Source organism: Schistocerca cancellata, chromosome 3 (assembly GCF_023864275.1).
Source record: "Schistocerca cancellata isolate TAMUIC-IGC-003103 chromosome 3, iqSchCanc2.1, whole genome shotgun sequence".
NCBI classification, from domain to species: domain Eukaryota; kingdom Metazoa; phylum Arthropoda; class Insecta; order Orthoptera; family Acrididae; genus Schistocerca; species Schistocerca cancellata.
The window spans coordinates 594,656,476-594,678,058 of NC_064628.1; the positions used below are offsets into that span (position 1 = coordinate 594,656,476).

Genomic DNA, 21,583 nt, shown 5'->3' on the forward strand with positions numbered 1-21,583 from the left:
GATTCGTGTCAAGTTTTTTGCAGCTATGACAATTAAACTGATAGTTCTGTTATATTTACACTTGCCACCATTTATCTTTCTTACAACTGGAATTATTACATTCTTCTTGAAGTCTGAGGGTATTTCGTCTGTCTCAAATACTTTGCTGACACCAGGTGGAGCGGTTTTGTCATGGCTCGCTCTCCCAACGATCGCATTACTTACGAGTGAAGCCGGCCGCGGTGGTCGAGCGGTTCTAGGCGCATCAGTCCGGAACCGCGCGACTGCTACGGTCGCAGGTTCGAATCCTGCCTCGGGCATGGATGTGTGTGATGTCCTTAGGTTAGTTAGGTTAACGTAGTTCTAAGTTCTAGGGGATCGATGACCTCAGAAGTTACGTCCCATAGTGCTCAGAGCCATTTGAACCTTACGAGTGAACGTCATCTAAGCCATGGACCTTGCTCCGACTTAGGTCTTTTAGTGCTCTGTCAAATTCTTCTCAGTACAGTCCCCCTATACAGGGTGAAGAAAAAATGACGCACTTGGCGGCCGGATTGCGATTCAACATCCCAATTCATGACGAAAGTGTATGTAGCAGAACCTAGTCTCGCCAACAGGTTTAACAGAAATGCGATTAAAAAAAAAATGAGGGTCTTTCAACTCTGTAACTGCGTGCAACGCGGCCAAGAACAGGGAGCATGAACTCTGCGCTGTGCCGGGAGTGTCCCATTTGATTAGTGAGATGAGTCAATGCCGTGGGGAACGTATATGCAGATTCGCCGATGTTCGAGTAGCGTTCGCGTCAGACATTCCTCTGTCAGTTAAAGCACCTAACTGTAAGTCCCATAGTGCTCAGAGCCATTTGAGCCAGAAAATAATAGTGGGTACAGTAACACCGTCTGCATCCTATAAGGTACAAGAAACACATTAGGTACGCTACACTAGAGTGGACATTATGCTACGCAAAATAATTCCATTCTATACGTTTGACGTCCAGGCTTATCTTGACAGAGAGCCAATACGGACGGACGTAGGAGCAAGGTTCACTTTAGAGGAGATGTTCAAAGCGATCACCCTGCATTTGCAAAAACTTCGCCAATCGCTGGATCACACTTTGCTGGACCCCAGCAACACATCTGCATCCGCCATTGCCGAAGCGGCATTCACGCGTTTTATGAAGTCGCGAACGTCCGTGAGTGGTGTACTACAAACCTGTTCTTTTAAATACCCCCCCCCCCCCCCCAAAAAAACCTAGTAGATTAAGGTCCAGGGAACGAGGAGGCCAGGCCAATGGACTTACACGACCAAAGAATTTCCCTCGAAACGCTTCATGTAAATAGTTACGCACATTCATTCCAGAGTGTGACGGTGCATCATCATGCTACAACCATAGCTGTCGTCGAACACCAAGCGGAAAGTTCTCTAATGCGTCAGGCAAAGTATTGCACAGACACCTACGATACAGGGGCGCATTCAACTTGTCCAGCAATAGGTAAGGGCCCAAAAGCACTCCTCCCACGATTGCAGCCCTAAGGTTTATACCAAAGCATGCCTGAAAGCCACGTTCACAGGTGACATGTGGATTGTGTTCTGACCGATAGTGACTGTTGTGGAGTGAAGCTAGATTCATCAGTCCATATCACCTTATTTGTTCGTTATCTTCCATTTGGTGCAAAAGAGCCCATTCACGAAACTGTACTCGGTCTTCTAGCCGCAGGTGGTGAGTTAACGTGTAGTGACATGGATGTAGTTCTTCTTCATGCAACACTTCAACAACCAGTCTTTGAGATAAACCAAACTGCCTTGCAAGATCACGAGTACTTCGGTGAGTCCTTAGACGGATTCTATACATTACTTGTGGGCGAAGATTACCGGTTTCCCGAAGGCGTTGCTCCAGGCGACGAAAAATATTCTTAGCAGGACGGAGGCTTTGACGGTATCATGCGCCATACACACATGTAGCAGCAATACCTAGGACCAGAAGCATACCGACGAATTCGTCGTTTGTTTACTTCATCGGGAAGCGACTCTACATGATCTTCACAGGACCAGTTGTGGTTTTGCACTGTGTGGTTAGTAGACACATGCACGCAGTTTAATGGATCCCGCTGTCACGTGACAGGCTGCTGTCATGTGTAAAAATGATGTCCTGCTTACGTGAACCTGACGAGGATTCGCTCCACAGTTCTATCATGTTGGATGTGGGTTTGATATTCCAGCAGTCTACTCATAAGGGAATCTCCCCATCGCACCCCTCTCAGATTTAGTTATAAGTAGACCACGGATTTTAGGTAAAAACCTATTTTGTTCCTGAGTTCCTATTTACATAAAAATTTGTACTTATGCGTTTCATGACTATTTACACTTAATAACGTTAATTCTATAGGACCTGAAAAAGCCTATTTCGACGTTAGTGCCTATTTTTGTCTATTACGGCTTTAATACCCTAAAAAGTGCCTATTTCATCATATAAGACAGTGGCTCCAAGTTTTTCCACACTATACGACAGATGGAAAAAAATATTTTCTGCCCAGCGTGCAGCAAGGTGGCTAGTTGATATGTGCTCATGCTTCGTATTTGCCTAACACTTCGGTCTTTTTTTATTTTTTTATATCGCTATCCCTGTCAACAACAAATACTCTTTATAGGTGTTTTATTATTTATATGTAAAAAATAGATCACAGATCTTTAGGTTAAAACCTATTTTTTCCCTAAGCTACAATTTGCGTATAAGTTGGTACTTATGCGTTTTATGACTAACTAAACTGAATAACGTTAGTTCTATAGGACCTATAATTGCGTATTTCGACGTTGACGCCTAGTTTTGCCTATTTCGGAATCAAAATCCTAAAAAGTACCTATTTCGTTAATCTGACATAGAGTTCTTGTGTTTTCAAAGATTAGAAAAAGGAATTAAACTTAGGTTTTTACGTCTCGTCGAAGGCGAAGGTCGTTAGGGACTGTTTAGAATTCCTTTGCTTGCCTTACTACCAACAGCACTCGGCACAGTTGAATGGTCATCCATCCAAGTACGCGCCGAGCGCGACAGTGCTTAACTTCGGTGAGCGAATGGGAACCGATCAAAGATTTGAGTTACACGTTAGACTCGAACGTGGGAGTACTAAATGTTATATTTGAAAATATTTCTTTCGTAGGATTCTGGCCAGCTGTGTATTTTCGCAAAGAAACGGTTTCATAGGCCTTAAGCTGAGCACGAATTAAAAGATCACAATGTTAATCGTAGACGCACTCTACAGCTAAATTACTGCCCTTCGCGCATTTTCTCGCTGCTGCCTACAGGCAGTCCTATCAAGCTACTCTGATTCGTGAAAGGTATTATACGTGAATTTTCCGGTTCGAAAAATAATTTGCCAGTAGTGAGATGTTTTCATCCGAAGCACCGGTAGATTCCATTCGCTTGTTCAGAGGGGGCGGCCATCTGTCAGGTGCCATATGTCCAGCAACGAGTACGGTACTTCCCCTACCGCTCCCACGCACCGCAGTAAAAAAACAGGTCATCGTTCACTTTTGCCCAGCGAAAACAAATCAGCCGAAAACTGCTAGTTTTAAGTCTACTCCTATAAGGCAGTGGCTGCAAGATTTTCCGCATTATACAACAGATGGGAAAATTATTTTCTGCCAAACATGCAACAAGGAGGTTAGTTGATGTTTTTCTTAGACTTCTTATTTTCCTGTCACTTAGGATTCTTTTTTATCGCTATCCTTTAGTAATACGAAATACTCTTTATATGCGATTCTAAACTGCATTTCCCTGTTCTCTCGTATTAGGTTTCGAGTGTTAAGAAATCTCACTTAACTCAGCATGCAGATGTAGCACATGAAGCTAATGTTGAACGAAAGTCAAAATTGAAGCAAACTCTTTTAACCAATAAATCTGGTGAATCCTCCGAAAAAAAAACAAGTTCTGCAGTGATTTGTGTCATGCACTTGTGGCAGCAAACATGCCCTTTCGGAACTAGAAAATCCTATCTGCAGAGGTTTTCTTGAGAAGTACTGCCATCAGTCTATTCCTGCAGAGTCAACTTTACGTAAGAATTATGTGGATTCCGCTTACAATGCTGCATTGCACAGAATCCGAGAAGATGTTGGAGAAATTTGTATTTATGTGGATGAAACTACTGACAGTCTGGGCCTTTACATGGCAAACCTGGTTATTGACAAGCTAGATCCAGATGCTCCAGCCAGGGCTCATTTGATTTACTCAAAACAGCTTGCAAAAACTAACCAACAAACAATAGCACAGTTTGTGAACAATGGGCTTAAGGTGCTATACCCAAACGGAATGGATGAGAATAAGGTGCTTCTGGCCGTCACTAATGCTGCTGCATATATGATAGCAGCGTTTCAACTATTAAAAGTATTCTACCCACTGATGCTGCACGTAACTTGTGTAGTGCATGGGATCAACCGCATAGCAGAGCAAGTAAGGTTACAATTTCCTAAATTAAATAAAGTAATATATATGGCGAAGAAAATTTTTGTTAAGGCACCATCAAGAATACAGGCATTCACAGAACAGATTCCAGATATCCCATTGCCGCCAGAGCCTGTTGTCACCCGCTGGGGCACGTGGCTCATAGCAGCAGAATAATATAGTACGCATCTCTCAGCTGTCCAGAAGGTGGTTGTAAATATACCGGAGGATGCTGCATCCGTAACTGCAGCAATGGAGTTACTCAAAGATTCTTCTTTAAAACTCGACTTATCTTACATTAGGGCCCACAACACATTTATGGCAAGAATAATTTCACAATTAGAAGGCTCAGGGAGACCTATCTACGACAATATTTCTTTGCTTGAAGAAGTCAAATGAAAATTAATGAAGCGCCAGGTGAAGTAGGGGAAAAAGTATGGGCAAAAATGCAAACGCTTTTGCAGAAGAACACTGGCCTGAAGGAGTTGCGTGCAGTTCCCGACATACTTAGTGGAAAATCCAGCACTCCTCACTGCAGCATTCCTGTCCAACATGTGCCGAAAATGAAGTACGCCCCTGTCACATCTGTTGATGTAAAACGTTCTTTTTCAGTGTATAAATTGATTCTGACTGACAAGCGCCACAGTTTTTCAATTGAAAACCTAGAAAAGATTTTGGTTATTTATTGAGAAGCCAACTATGGTCAGAATATGTGAAACTACGAATGTATCAATTAAACCACTGCTACATCTTTTTTACGGAGATCTTTATCTTGCAGGAACTCAAAAATATTTGGAGTTATATTCAACATTAATGTTGTAGATTGCTGTGCTCTGTAACTGTGTAAATATTCATTCTCCTTGTTTTAATGGCTAATAAGATGTTCATACCGTCAACACAGTGTATTTTAATTTATTTTTATTTTCTCTGCATCATTTTTATTAGAGCCTATTTTAAGTTTTATATAGCCAAAATGAACTACTAAAGGAGCCTATTTTAGGTGCCTAAAACACACTTTTTTACGACCTAAAAATCCGTGGTCTAGTTATAAGTTGGCACAGTGGATATGCCTTGAAAAACTGAACACAGATCAATAGAGAAAATAGGAAGAAGTTGTGTGGAACTATGAAAAAAATAAGCAAAATATACAAACTGAGTAGTCCATGCGCAAGATAGGCAACACCAAGGATAATGTGAGCTCAGGAGCGCCGTGGTCCCGTGGTTAGCGTGAGCAGTTGCGGAACGAGAGGTCCTTGGTTCAAGTATTCCCTCTAGTGAAAAGTTTACTTTATTTATTTTCGCATAGTTATAATCTGTCCTTTCATTCATTGACGTCTCTGTTCACTGTAATAAGTTTAGTGTCTGTGTTTTGCGACCGCACCGCACAACCGTGCGATTAGTAGAAGAAAGGACGTGCCTCTCCAATAGGAACCGACAACATTTGATCGCAAGGTCATAGGTCAACCGATTCCTCCACAGGAGGAAAAAAGTGATGAAAACATAAGAGTTTGTCACATAAACTGCAACAAATGAATGCAACAGTCTCACAGTCTTCCCTGTGCTCTGTCAAGACATATGTTTTTAACATTTTCAAATTTTTCCGTGTGTAGACCGTCAAATCCTGCATATGCCCAAGCAAATCTGAACATGCCCTGGAATTTTGGAGGGCGAAGTTGATTAGGTGTGAGTGCCTGAATTTTGATAATTGTCTGAAAATAAAAAATTAAACTTTTTACTCGAGGGAAGACTTGAACCAAGGACCTCTCGTTCCGCAGCTGCTCACGCTAACCACGGGACCACGGCGCTCCTGAGCTTATATTAGCCTAGATGTTGCCTATCTTGCGCATGGACTACTCAGTTTGTATATGTTACTTATTTTTTCATAGTTCCACACAACTTCTTCCTGTTTTCTCGATTGATCTGTGTTCAGTTTTTCAAGGCCTATCCACTGTGCCAACTTATAACTAAATCTGACGTGGGTGCGATGGGGAGGTTCCCTTGTCAGTGAGATACGACGGCAGGGCAGTAACGGTGTGATACGCGTTCCTCTGGTATATTCTAATGCGCCGCACGATGCGACAGTGCTGCCAGCTCCAAGTTTTCATACATGTGTTTTCAAATGCACCCGATACGATTTTGCTACATAAACTTTGGTCTTGAATCCATACGAAGAATCGCATACCAACCTCCAAGAGCGGCTTTTCTTCTTCAGCCTTTATACGACGTACAGCTTTCAGCTTTCCCTTTTTCGCTATATACTGGCATCCATGCGCTATGGAGGTTTAGACAATGTCCTCCAGTTAGTTTCATGTTCATTGCATCATTTGCAAGGTAAATCATAAAATGTGGACCGAATAATTTTACATTCACATGGAAAATTAATTTGTAAATACATGCTGAATATTTGTAAGTTTTGTTGTTAATAATGCTGTTATATACAGGGTGAGTCACCTAACATTACCGCTGGATATATTTCGTAAACCACATCAAATACTGACGAACCGATTCCACAGACCGAACGTGAGGAGAGGGGCTAGTGTAATTGGTTAATACAAACCATACAAAAATGCACGGAAGTACGTTTTTTAACACAAACCTACGTTTTTTTTTAATTGGAACCCCGTTAGTTTTGTTAGCACATCTGAACACATAAACAAATACGTAATCAGTGCCGTTTGTTGCATTGTAAAATGTTAATTACATCCGGAGATATTGTAACCTAAAGTTGACGCTTGAGTACCTCTCCTCCGCTGTTCGATCGTGTGTATCGGAGAGCACCGAATTACGTAGGGGTCCAAAGGGAACGGTGATGGACCTTAGGTGCAGAAGAGACTGGAACAGCACATTACGTCCACATGCTAACACCTTTTTATTGGTCTTTTTCACTGACGCACATGTACATTACCATGAGGGGTGAGGTACACGTACACACGTGGTTTCCGTTTTCAATTACGGAGTGGAATAGAGTGTGTCCCGACATGTCAGGCCAATAGATGTTCAATGTGGTGGCCATCATTTGCTGCACACAATTGCTATCTCTGGCGTAATGAATGTCGTACACGCCGCAGTTCATCTGGTGTAATTTCGCCGCAGGCTGCCACAATACGTTGTTTCATATCCTCTGGGGTTGTAGGCACATCACGGTACACATTCTCCTTTAACGTACCCCGCAGAAAGAAGTCCAGAGGTGTAAGATCAGGAGAACGGGCTGGCCAATTTATGCGTCCTCCACGTCCTATGAAACGCCCGTCGAACATCCTGTCAAGGGTCAGCCTAGTGTTAATTGCGGAATGTGCAGGTGCACCATCATTCTGATATCACATACGTCGACGCGTTTCCAGTGGGACATTTTCAAGCAACGTTGGCAGATCATTCTGTAGAAACTCGATGTATGTTGCAGCTGTTTGGGCCCCTGCAATGAAGTGAGGACCAATGAGGTGGTCGCCAATGATTCCGCACCATACATTTACAGTCCACGGTCGCTGTCGCTCTACCTGTCTGAGCCAGCGAGGATTGTCCACGGACCAGTAATGCATGTTCCGTAGATTCACTGCCCCGTGGTTTGTGAAACCCGCTTCATAGGTAAACAGGTAGAACTGCAACGCATTCTCTGTTAATGCCCATTGACAGAATTTCACTCGATGATTAAAGTCATCGCCATGTAATTGCTGATGTAGCGACACATGAAACGGGTGAAAACGGTGACGATGCAGTATGCGCATGACACTACTTTCACTCAGTCCACCGGCTCTCGCAATGTCCCGTCTACTCATGTATGGGTTCATGGCAACAGCAGCTAACACACCAGTTGCACCCGCTTCTCCTGTGACGGGCCTGTTACGGACCCGTTTGCGTGCTACGACCATACCTGTTGCATACAGTTGGCGGTAGATGTTTTGCGATGTGCGGCACGTTGGATGCTCTCTGTCCGGGTACCGTTCTGCATACACCCTGCAGGCTTCAGCTGCATTTCGTGGACACTCGCCATAGATGAGTATCATCTCCGCCTCTTCAGAGTTCGAATACACCATGGTCACAGTTCCTACAACACTACACTATCACAGACGTCTGGTAACACGGTGTACTACAGTTGATCTGCGTGCGAAGACGAATGCAGAATAACAATAGCAGCAAGCGCTACATGCGGACACTGCGACAGCTAGACCAAACCACAACAGTGCACTACAGCCACACTCGTAAACCCGGTCGTCATCGTAAACATGTCCCTGCAGATGCTGCTCGCCGACCGTGGCCCGTGTTTGTTACAACACGCAACTGAACGTCGGAGGTTTCAAGCGTCAACTTTAGGTTACAATATCTCCGGATGTAATTAACATTTTACAATGCAACAAACGGCACTGATTACGTATTTGTTTATATGTTCAGATGTGCTAACAAAACTAACGTGGTTCCACTTTTAAAAAAACGTAGGTTTGTGTAAAAAAACATACTTCCGTGCATTTTTGTATGGTTTGTATTAAACAATTACACTAGCCCCTCTCCTCACGTTCGGTCTGTGGAATCGGTTCGTCAGTATTTGACGTGGTTTACGAAATATATCCAGCGGTAACGTTAGGTGACTCACCCTGTATATATGTACTTCGTAATTCCTATCCCGCACCTTTTACATATTGCAATAATGGAACTACTTCTACGGAACAAAAGGAGTTGGCAAGGAGAAATTTTCTTCCAGTTTGTTTCCAAATTTTACTTTGCTGACTGTCAGACATTTTATATCATTGTGTAAGTTATCACTTATTAAAAATTTTAGTTGCGGCATTGTGTACCCATTTTTGTTCTAAAGACAACCTTAATGTGAAGTAATGAATGTCACTTTTCCTTCTGGTACTGTAATTATGTACATAATGTTACTTCTAAAATGCAGTGGATTATTTACAACAAACTTCGTGAGAGAATAAATATACTGCAAAGCAGGAGTCAAAATGCCTAAAGATTATCGTGGGTGAGCACAACACATTATTTTTAAGGCACGTTTTTGAGCAAATACTTTCTTTCTTAAAGATGCGTGACCCCAGAATGTTACTCCACAAGACATTATTGAATGAAAATATGCAAAATATGTCAGCTTAATGATTTTGTTCTCTCAAGTGTTGCAATGATTCTAAGTGCGCATGTCTGAAGTAAGTTGTTTTGGAAGATTTCAAAATGTGCTTTATCGAGTTTAAATTTCACCATTAAGGACACCTAAGAATATCGAAATTTCCGTCCTATTTATTATTTCATGTGTTACAGTTATCATTTGTGTAGAGCACCTGCAAGTGCAGAACTGAATATGTAGGGCCTTTTTAAAATTGAGGATGAGGCTATTCGCAGAAAACCAATCAACGGTATTTTTAAGAACCTTGTTTACCATTTCTTCTGCTGCTGTATGTATGCTTGGATTACAACGACAATTCTAGTGTCACCTGTTTATTGTATATTAGAAGGAAGATCGTTTGTACATATGAGGAACAACAGATTATTATATCCACTGTGGACGACAAACTACAAATTATGATTTAAATTGGCGGTTGATAATCCACCAATATATGTCATTGAGCTCCTGATATTTCTAAAACTATTTCTATTTCCTCCCAAAAACATTTCTTTAATTTTCCTACATGTGGCATATATCTTTCACCTACTCATTTATGCTTCTATAGCCTTGCATTTGTCCTCTAACAACTCCTGCTTTCCCATTTTTCACTTTCCGTCATCTCATTTTTCACAAGTTTGTATTCTCTTTTGCCTGCAAGTTGCTACATTTTTGTATTTCCTCATTTCGATAATGAAGTCCAACGTCACCCGGATTATCCTAGGATTTCTGTAGGTCTTGTCTTGTTGCCTATTTCATCCTCTTCTGCCTTCACTATCCCGTCCCTCAAAGCTTTATTCATCTTCTGTTGTATTCCTTTCCCCTGTTGCAGTCAGTGTTAACTAATGCTCCCTTTGAAAAGCGGCCAACTTCTGATTGTTTAAATGTATCCAATTCGCATCTCCTTAATTTCCTATCTTTCTCCAATTTCTTTAGTTTTAATCACTTTTTACGTAAAAAATACAGCTTTCAAAACGCATTTGTTTAACTTTTTCTATGGCAGTCAGTATCAAAAAATAAGAGGCATGAATATATTGCAATAAACCTGTTAACACGCTAAGATTTAAAGGTCTGAAAGCAAAATAAAAATATGTTAGTCACCATAGTTGAATAAATGTTACTTTACTGTCTTGCTTCTCAACTCTGAGGAGTATCCATCGGTGACGTTTCTGTTATAAAATAGGACTTCCTAAATGAACGGCAGTCTCTTCTATTTCAGATTTCTAATTTTCAGTGTTAACCTGGTATAACTGGTGCACAAATAAAATTATATTTTGTACACTTTTTCTTGCTCTACTTTTTAGAGCGTTGTATATGCTAGATTTAATTGCACGAGGTTGTAATTTGAGACCGTTAACTCAGAATGGTTCATCCGTATTCATATTAACTATACCACGAGATGCAGGCACTAAGACAATACGCTTATCATCTAGACATTAAAGTAATGTACTTTTAGCTGGCTCAATGAAAAAGTGCCACATTAACGAGCCAACAGTCTTGGGATCGATCCTTCATCAGTCCTCGGTCTTTTTTTTTTATCAATCTTCTAATTTCCTTTACCTCTAGCAATTTTCGTCAATTTGAAAAATGCCTTGATGCAGCTATGTTCGGATTCCTCGTTAAACTGTAGGCCCCCTTGTAACTATCTGGGTAACTACATTTAAAGGTCGGGAGTATGCAACGGCGTGCCATCTCCCAACAGGACAACGACTAGTAAAGCACTGTGGTGATCAAACCAACGTTCAAACTTAGGGCGCCTTTACTTTTTACCATTAAGAAAATACCGGATGAATAACTATTAAATGTTCAGTACACAAGTTTTCTTTGCCTCCTGAAAACTTTAATTCTTGGAGCTCACCGAATGAGTTACATAAAAAATACCTGTTTTAGAATATCGTCCCTCACGGCTGAATTTCTGTGGAAGCTCATGTTTGTTGTCATAAAATATAAAAGAGTGGACGTCAGCAGTCTCAAACAAGGTTTTAATTAAAGCGCGATGTATATAGTTCTGGTAAGGCTCATCTTAAGTTGCTTAATATATTATTTGTCATTACTTTTTGACGACAGTTTCTACTGACCCTATTAAAGATATATGTTAGTCAGATGAAACATATGTGCCGTAAAGAACAATTATGTAGAGCTATTTACTTCTGTTATCAACTGTCCACGCTAGAAGTACTAACAGAAACATCATTTGCGACAGAAGGCTGATGTTGCTTGCTTTGTATTTTACGAATGTAAGGAGTCACTGACCCATCGGTAATCACTCCAGATAAAAATAAGATTATAGATATATTTGTGTAGATATTTTTGTGTAGATTTGTCTTGGAACCTTATGTTTTCATCTTTAATAATTAATTTAGCTGTTCGATCAATAAGTGAATTTTCAGAAATCTTTAATTCTACTAGGTCTTTCGCAGTTTCTTTAAACCAGTTGGGTTTCGGTTTGCGGTTACGGAAAAAGTCAAAGATTTGTTTAGTTCATCTATTGAAATTAATTCTAAGAAGATGACCGTAAAAATTTATCCTCCTTTTTCGCATAGTATCTGAAAGTTTTTCAATTTTCTTGTAGAGTGTTTCATTTTTTATGTATATAATTTTATTGTCTTGAAATTTTGGTCCTATGATTTTTCTTTCCTTTAGCTCAAGTTTCTCCATTTGGCTTTTGAAATTCATGTTTAGTGTTTCGGCTGCATACAGTGCTTCTGGCTTAATCACTGTTTTGTGTATAATTTTGGACCCCCATGAAAGGGATTTTTTATTGTATGCATTTTTTGTTAGTTGGAAGGCCAATTCAAGTTTATTTTTTCTGGATTCTATTGCTTTTCTTTCCCCAGCATTCCAACTAATCCATTCTCCGAGATATTTGAATTCTTTTACTCTTTCAATCTTTTGCTCTTGAACTTTGAGGTATTTACATGAGTGCTTGATGTTTGTCAATATCTTAGTTTTATCAAAGGAGGTGTGAAGACCTATTTTAGCTGCTTGTTTCTTTAGTTGAAGGATTTCCTCCCGTGCTTCTTCCATTGTTTCAGCAAACAGGTCCATATCATCTGCAAAAGCAATGCAATTTACTTCAAGATTCTTCTTTTTGCAACCCAGTCTCATACCACTCTTAATATTTGTATTCCATTCTCTGATTACTTTCTCAAACATACAATTGAACAGCAACGGTGAGAGCCCATCCCCCTGTCGCACTCCCGTTTTTATTTCAAAGGGTTCCGATGATTCGCCCATAAATTTAACCTTCGAAAGGGTCGCTTTTATAATATTAGTTGTTTTCTTATCCAAACCCATTTCTTCCAGGACTGATAACAGAGAATCTCTATCAATCGAATCATATCCTTTTTTGAAATCAATGAATAGGATTACATTTGTCTTTGCCCTTGATTTTTGGTATGCCATGGTGTTTTTGAGATTTAGTATTTGTTCCGAACACGATCTACCCTTTCTAAAACGTCCCTGGTGTTCCCCGATTTGCGGGTCCAATTGCGGCTCCGCCCTGTTCAAAAGGACTTTAGAAAGAATCTTGTATGTTATATCCAGCAGTGACATTCCTCTAATTATTGGGGTCTGTATTTAAACCTTTCTTGTGGATAGGGTGGATGAGAGCTGTTCTCCATTCTGTGGGGATCTCTTATTCTTTCCAGATTTTATCCAAAAAACACTGAAGGGATGTAATTGCATTTTTGTCAGCCTTTTTCCATAGTTCGGTCACTATTTGGTTTTCTCCGGCCGCTTTGTTGTTTTTAAGTTCTGAAATGACCTTCTGTAGTTCTTCAGTCGTCGTTGGTTCTGAATCCGGCTTCTGACGGTTATTTTGGATGGATTCAAATTTTTCAAAGATGGGTGCACAATTCAAGAGCTTCTCAAAGTAGCCTGCTAGTAATTTGCAGTTTTCTGTGTTATTGTGAGCGACGGTCCCATTTACATCTCGAAATTGGAGGGTGGGTGCTTTGTATCTAGATAATCTTTGTTTGAAAGTTCTGTAAAAGCTTCTTGTGTTGTTTTTACCAAGTTCTTCATCAATTTGGAGGACAGTTTTGTTTTCATGTGTCTTCTTATTCCTTTTTATATTTTCACCTACCAGTTTTCTAACTTTAATGAAATTCAATCTGCTTTCTTCTGTTTTCTGTGATTGCCAGTTTTGCCAAGCCTGTTTTCTTGTTTCAATGAGGGCATCACATTCCAGCGACCACCAGTCGTGTTTTTTTCTACTTTTTATGTTAGGGAGCTATTCGTTCGGCTGTAGTAATGATGTTTTCCTTGACATTCTCGTAGCTTTGTGTCTGAATGGTTTCTGTTGCTTTTGTGAATTCATCTGATTTTAATATATTTTCCGTGCTGTATTTCTGACACTCAATTTGTTTCATGCTGCGTTCCCTGTTAGGGATGACTTTGAACTTAATTTTAGAAAGATAGTGGTCTGAATCCAAATTTGCACCCCTGAGTACCCTAACATTAGTACCTTTGCGAGAAATCTTCTTGATTGCCACATGATCAAGTTGAAATTCCCCAAGGCTAGGATTTGGGGATATCCATGTCTTTTGTCTTCGTGGTAATTTCTTGAAAGCTGTGGATTCAAGAATTAAATTGTGTGCTTGGCAAAGTTCTATTAGCCTCACACAATTTCTGTTTGGCCTCTTGTGTGCAGGATAGTCTACAACTATTTTCTTATATCTTTTTTCTTTGCCAATCTGTGCATTACAGTCTTCAAGAAGAATTATGATATTTTATCTGGAATTTTCTGAATAATGTCATCTAGATGATTCCAAAAGGCCTCTACTTTTTCTTTATTTTTCCTGTTATCCTCATTTATAGGGGCATGTGCATTGATAATTATGTAGATTTTGTTTGTGCTTGTGAATGTAAGACTTGAGATTCTTTCTGATTGGGAATCAAAGTCAACCATTGAGTTCAAGATTTGTTAGTTGGTTATAAAGGCTGTTCCAAGATGTGGTACATTTTTCATTACTCTCGGTCCCACTTTCCCTTTGTATATCCTAAAACCTTTGGAATCGAAGGTCTCTGTATCCATGTATCGTGTTTCTTAAATGGCTGTTATGAGTATGTTGTGGTTGTTTAGCGTACCTGTTAGATGTTTTAGTTTTGCGGTTTTCAACAATGAGTTTGCATGGAAAGTTGCTAGGTATGTTGATTGTCTATGTTGAAATTTGTATGAGATTCCAAGACACTACGACTAGTCTTTGTGCAATGTTGCAGACTCCCCAGAATCCGAATGTCTGCTGACGAACTGGAGTACGGTGGATCGTCCACCTGGGGTAAAATAGTTTACATCACACACTTCCACGATTGATGAAAGTAACTGTGGGTGTGGCCCAAAGGCCACAAAAAATACAACCAAGATTGTGAGTCCTGGAGGTAATTCTTCTGCTCCCTTCCCCGTTGGGAATCTGAACTTCCTCTTCGGTCTTTGAGACCGTTGACCAGGTTTCACCAAGTAACCTTAGGCATGTGCCCTTACAGCGTGCTACCATCGGGAGACAGATGGACCCAGGTTTTTTAACGAGTTGTTACTCCTCTCCCTCCTCCTTCCTCATCACTTGCGAAATGAGGCCCCGGACTTGGAACCGGCAACTTATTCATGAACAAATACTTTAGAATAAATGTAGAATTTCAGTTTACTTCACCTAAAGCAATAAAACATAAACATGTATTTCACGCTTGAGAAGCATACGTATATTTCTGTTGTAACAATTTTGTACGGCTCTAATGATTCGCCCTATCTTAAACATCACTTGACTTTCTAAAACACAAATATTTTATAAGTGTAATTACTCTTGCTTCAAAAGCGAATAAGCTGAAGATTCCTGTCGTCTGTGGGGCGCAGACGTAGCAACAATTGTGGTTTCTTCTGTGTTACGAAAAATTGTGATGGCTTATTTGGTACGTTAAAAATGTAGGTACTGCAGAACGAAATTTTCACACTGCAGCGGAGTGTGCGCTGTTATGAAAATCCGTGGAACATTAAAACTGTGTGCTGTATCGAGGCCCGAATTCCGGACCTTTGCTTTTTGCGGGCAAATGTTCCACCATTTGAGAGTCCCGCAGATTTATCAGGAAAACTTCTCTGAAGTTTGGAAGGTAGGAGACGAAGTACTGGCGGAAGTAAAACTGTGCGGACGGGTCGTGAGTCGTACTTGAGTATCTCAGTCAGTGCCCGCGGCAGGCGTAGCTCCAGAATTCGAGTTTATATATATATGGGACTTAACTTCTGAGGTCATCAGTTCCCTAGAACTTAGAACTACTTAAACCCAACTAACCTTCCTTGCAGATATATATAAGTTTCAGTGTAGGTACTGCATTCCATAAAAGTTTCCTTCATTCACTGATCTGACTTGAAGTGTAGTGAAGAAAACTTCACACTGTTTGCATTTTTTTTTTTTTTGCTTTTAAAAGAAAACGACATTCTTCAGTAAATATCTATAGGTGAGAGGAGAATCGTAAAAAAAAATAATAAAAAAAGCGGTCCTGTTTTGTACTGTTTCATACCTCCCAGGGTCCTTAGGAAGGTAATGAAAGACAAATATAGTGTCATTTTCTAGTTAGTGTAGATTTTTATGGCACTACATACGCTCAGTAGTGTAGAAACCATGTTACAGAGCAATGTAAAGGATACTAAAACGTGTGTGGATACAAGACCTACGTCAAAATTGCAAATTTTCTTTATTGATTACCGGTTTCGGCTCGTTAAAGTCCCACCCTCAGACATAAAATGCAGAAATTTGTATACAGAAAGTGAAAAGTAAAAAATACATTCAATATTTGAATTTCCATTATGCAGTACATAGCAATCTAAAATGTTGTCCAATGTGTGACAGTCATTACAAATCGTCGTATTCTTAGAGCTAAGACGCCCTAAAATGAAAAATCGTAATTGGTTACGTAAATGGCAAAAGTTAATCTTTAATCAAATATTGTTATACTGCCCGTATTGCCACACATGTATATAAACGATTGATAGCAACGTGTGTGGTAATATGCGCACTGTAACATTATTTTATTAGTGATTAACGTTGTAAGTTTGCATAATAAACTTCCGAGTTTCCTTTTAGGTCGACTTAGATCTGAGACTACGACGGTGTGTAATGACTGAACAACATTTTTGATTGGTACCAATAGCATAATGGAAATTCAAATATTGAACGAATTTTTTACTGTTCACTTTTGTATACAATTTTCTGTATTTCAGATCTGAGGATGGCTCGTCATGCGCCGAAACCGGTAATCAATTGAGAAAATCTGCAATCTTGAAGTACGATTTTTACCCACACATGTTTTAAATCGACAGATGATGTGTCTCCCCACAGAAAATGTCAAAGAATAACACGAAAGATACTGTTCGCACTCACTCGACATCGTATTCAGAAGAGCAGCTTACTGTCCGCTTGGAGCGCTACTGTCACACTGTATAACAAAACTGATGAGTGTCGTGACTATGATTAAACTTTGCACCACGCCTGTTATACAGACTATCTACTCGAGGCTTTCACTAAGCTCCACAATACACAACAGACAAGGGAAACAGTAAATTTAGTGTCTTTTTCTTTTCCATGTGACAGCGACCCCCCTCCCTCCCCCCTCAAAAAAAAAAAAAAAAAAAGTTTTACCCATTTAGATACATGCGGAGCTTTTTTTACCACCGTTTATTGCTCTTGGTAAGAAATGAGCGACATCGGAGACGATAGGTCACATCTCGTCCGCTCACCTGTCCAAAATTGGAGCCTGGCGGCTGCGGACAGCTGGGAACGGCCGCCTCCTGGAAGAAGATGCTCAGCGCCGTCTGCAACAGAAACGGAAGCCACAGTTTAGTACAGCGACAATGAGTCCCCTCTCTGGCGTTTCGTTTTATCTTCATTAGATGCGGATAAAAATGCTGTAGCGGTATCCTATTTATCTCGACCACCTCAAATAACTTTTTGACCAGATGAAAAAAAGAGTATCAAGCAAATGTTGCTTAGCACCAGCAGAACCACAACGAACATGACTGCGTGTTTTGTGGCTTCGTTCGTTTACGAAGATATAAATAGCAGTACGTCTTTTTGAAGTAGTGGCCTACATTTTTATTCAGCAGTCCTCCACCTCCTCTCTTCAAAACATGTTCAAAAACGTATTACAGTCTACCATTCACGTAAGTACGCCGTTACCAAAAATGTAACACAAATTTCACTTCGAACCTCCTGTTCCAGCACCCGGGTTAACGTAACTCGTCCACTTACTAGAGCTGACGTAAAAAAATGGAAACAAGCATACACACCGGTTATTCAGTTAACCGTCTTCATTTGAAGACTTCTGTGAGTACAATGAACACCAACCAAGAGAAAATAGGAATAGTACTCAGCAATGGAGACTGTCATAATATTTTCCTAATTATAATTAAAATGAAAGTAAAGTTTCGGGCGTGCAGCCGCATAAATTCAGCTTCATCTTCTAATATGTCGGCTGAATACCGTCCGGCCATCTTCAGAGTGAGCCGAAGTGACTAACGCTTCAGCACTTGCTCCGTCCTCTTCACTCGAGGCCGAACCTCTGCGTATGTGGTCAAAGATAAATACGGAACCAGAGACGTTGATAAGCGGCAAATGCATGGAAATTAAATCTAAGGCTGCGCAGTCGATCCACACGGTGATATCGATGTGTCACGGAGAGCTCCATTGTCGCGCCGTCTTTGTGATTTAATTATCGAAATTTCCGGATTCCATGATTTGTACAAGCTGAAGCCGCTATCTTTATTATTAATTAAATTCGTCGTCAACCGAATTTCAATTGCTTTTTTCACTACTGACCGACGAATTTAATTAATAGAGATAGCGGCTTCAGCTTGGACAAATTATGGAATTTGGCAATTTCCGTAATTAAATCACAAAGACGTCGCAGCTCTCCGTGACACATCGATATCACCGTGTGGATCGACTGCGCAGCCAAAGATTTAATTTCCATGCATATGTTACACCTCTTTGCACGCCTATCAACGTCTCTGGCGCCTTGTGTATTTTGGCCGCATACGCATTGGTTCGGTCCTCGAGTTTAAAAGGACGGAGCAAGTGCTAGAGCATTGGTCACCTCGGTTCATTCTGAAGATGGCTGGACGGTATTCAGCCGAAATATTAGAAGAAGAAGCTGAATTTATGCGACTGCACGACCGAATTTTATGGAACAGTCTTTACGCCGCGAAACCATGAAGATGCACAGAATGCAAGTAGTACAATGCTGTAGCGGAGCGCTGCGAGACGTACAGGAAGAGTGTCAATGAGGTTCTGGAAGGTACCGACAGAGATATGGAGCCATGCCAACTCCATCACCTCGATCGAGGATCCATGGCGCGAACAGCCCGATCGAGGTGGTCCCACATATTCACTACTGAGTTTAAATAGGGGGTTTAGTGGCCAGGGGAGTACGGTAAACGCATCCTGGTGGTCTTCCAACCACACATGTTACACTGTCCTTCGTGACACGTTGCGCTTTCTCCTGCTGATAGATGCCATAGTGCCGAGGAAGAAAACAAACTGCATGTAGGGGTTGGCATGTCCCCAAGGATAGATGCTTACTTGTTTTGGTCCGCTGTGCCTTCCAGAATGACGAGCTCACAAAGGAAATGCCACGGGAAATATTCCCCGGATCATAACGCTCCCCTCTGGTTGCAGGGTGTGAGATTACAAGGGACACTGTAATAGTATAACTAATTTGCTGGATGTGGTAATGTTTACTGTGGAAGAACAGTTGGGGTGTAGCCAGCACAAGTCAATATATTTAAGGAGTCACCTTCTTGATAAAGAAAGGAGGCAGCTAATAACAGTTTCACACTGAATTACTTAGTTACATAATAGCCTATGTCTCAGTGCATAACTTGGTACATATGTTAATCATGTAAGGTATGCTTGTCTTGCTAATCATTGGATTTGCTGGGTATCTGATCAATGAAATAGGAGTATTCCCTAAACATCAGAGCTCTTCAAAATAGTTCAAAACTCAAATTTAAAGCATAGTAGCAGGGATAATATTTTGGACATTAAAGAACATGTTTTATATAAAAATTAAGTTGTAAGGATCCAGAATGAGATTTTCACTCTGCGCTGATATGAAACTTCCTGGCAGATTAAAACTGTGTGCCCGACCGAGACTCGAACTCGGGACCTTTGCCTTCGCGGGCAAGTGCTCTACCAACTGAGCTACCGAAGCACGACTCACGCCCGGTACTCACAGCTTTACTTCTGCCAGTACCTCGTCTCCTACCTTCCAAACTTTACAGAAGCTCTCCTGCGAAACTTGCAGAACTAGCACTCCTGAAAGAAAGGATATTGCGGAGACATGGCTTAGCCACAGCCTGGGGGATGTTTCCAGAATGAGATTTTCACTCTGCAGCGGAGTGTGCGCTGATATGAAACTTCCTGGCAGATTAAAACTGTGTGCCCGACCGAGACTCGAACTCGGGACCTTTGCCTTTCGCGGGCAAGTGCTCTACCAACTGAGCTACCGAAGCACGACTCACGCCCGGTACTCACAGCTTTACTTCTGCCAGTACCTCGTCTCCTACCTTCCAAACTTTACAGAAGCTCTCCTGCGAAACTTGCAGAACTAGCACTCCTGAAAGAAAGGATATTGCGGAGACATGGCTTAGCCACAGCCTGGGGGATGTTTCCAGAATGAGATTTTCACTCTGCAGCGGAGTGTGCGCTGATATGAAACTTCCTGGCAGATTAAAACTGTGTGCCCGACCGAGACTCGAACTCGGGACCTTTGCCTTTCGCGGGCAAGTGCTCTACCAACTGAGCTACCGAAGCACGACTCACGGCCGGTACTCACAGCTTTACTTCTGCCAGTACCTCGTCTCCTACCTTCCAAACTTTACAGAAGGCAAAGGTCCCGAGTTCGAGTCTCGGTCGGGCACACAGTTTTAATCTGCCAGGAAGTTTCAAGTTGTAAGGATGTTTGAGAACCTCTGCATAATAAGTTATTGTCTTTTATTGTGAAGGTACTGTTCAGTTTTCGATCTATGTAGAGCAAAATGAGTATTTCGTATGCCACACCTTTTAGGCAAAGACGTGATTACACAAAAGAAGAGGGGTGAAACTGCCAAAAAGTGGAGTGCCCTTAAATATGTAAATAATCTGATGATTGTCTACAAAATAATATAAGGTATTTAGTTTTACGTATTTTAATATTGTAACATTGTAAATGCATGATGGCCATGTTTAGAAATAATATATTTGACTAATGTAGTGTCACGTGATCGGACACAGGACAGAGGATAGGGGACAAAGGTCGGGGTCTTTTGATCGTGGTCCGTCGGTGCGGTAAGGTCGGGTGCGGCTAAGAGTCGCCGACATAGTATCACGTGGCCATCAGTTTGTTTTGTGGGTGTGATTTAGTAAAATAAAAACGTTTTCATTCTAAACTGTTGTCGGTGTAAATCATTTGTGAACGGTCGTGATTTAGACAAATACTTGAATTCATTCACTGCTGTACTTGGGCTGGCTATTTAGTCAATATAGGGCGCGAATGCAACTGTGCACAACCGAATCCCTTTTGCAGACGAGTCATGATAAAAGGTTGTGTACAAGCCCGAGTCAAGTTGCAAGGGTGTTCGCTTTCATACGTGTCATGCCGTACACGACAACGACATCCGTTTGATGGAGCGTAAAACGTGATTCATCCGAAAACGTCACATGTGCTACTCGGTTGATGTCAAGTTGTGGTGCTGGCGGCAAATAACAGCCTTCGTCGCCGATGAACGGTAGTCAGCATCGATGCATGAACCAGGCGCCTGCTGCGGTGACCAACACGCAGCAGCGTCGCTGAACAGTCGTTGAGGAGGCGCTGTTGGCAGCCCCTTGGTTTATCTGAGCGGTCAGTTGCTCAACAGTTGCACGTTTATTCGCCTGTACACATCTCCGCTGCTGTCGTTCTTCCTGTCATCCACAGTCCACTACAGCTGGCTCGGAGCCGGTTCTGAGCAACGCCATTTTCCCTTGCACTATACATTTTAACGACGGCGGCACGCGAACAGTTTACAGACTTAGCCGTTTCGGAAATGCATCCACCCTTGGCTCGAA

The 21,583-nt window shown here is 41.3% G+C and overlaps 1 protein-coding gene across 2 annotated transcripts in view; it reads right to left on the reverse strand.

Moving 5' to 3' along the window:
- The window catches only part of LOC126175474 (UBA-like domain-containing protein 1), a 156,411-nt gene that overhangs the window by 52,849 nt on the left and 81,979 nt on the right, over positions 1 to 21,583 (reverse strand). For both annotated transcript variants that reach the window (XM_049922287.1, XM_049922286.1), the window contains exon 2: positions 17,239 to 17,313. In XM_049922287.1, coding sequence (XP_049778244.1) covers positions 17,239 to 17,313 — 75 coding nt within the window. The remainder of the gene's footprint in view (positions 1 to 17,238; positions 17,314 to 21,583) is intronic.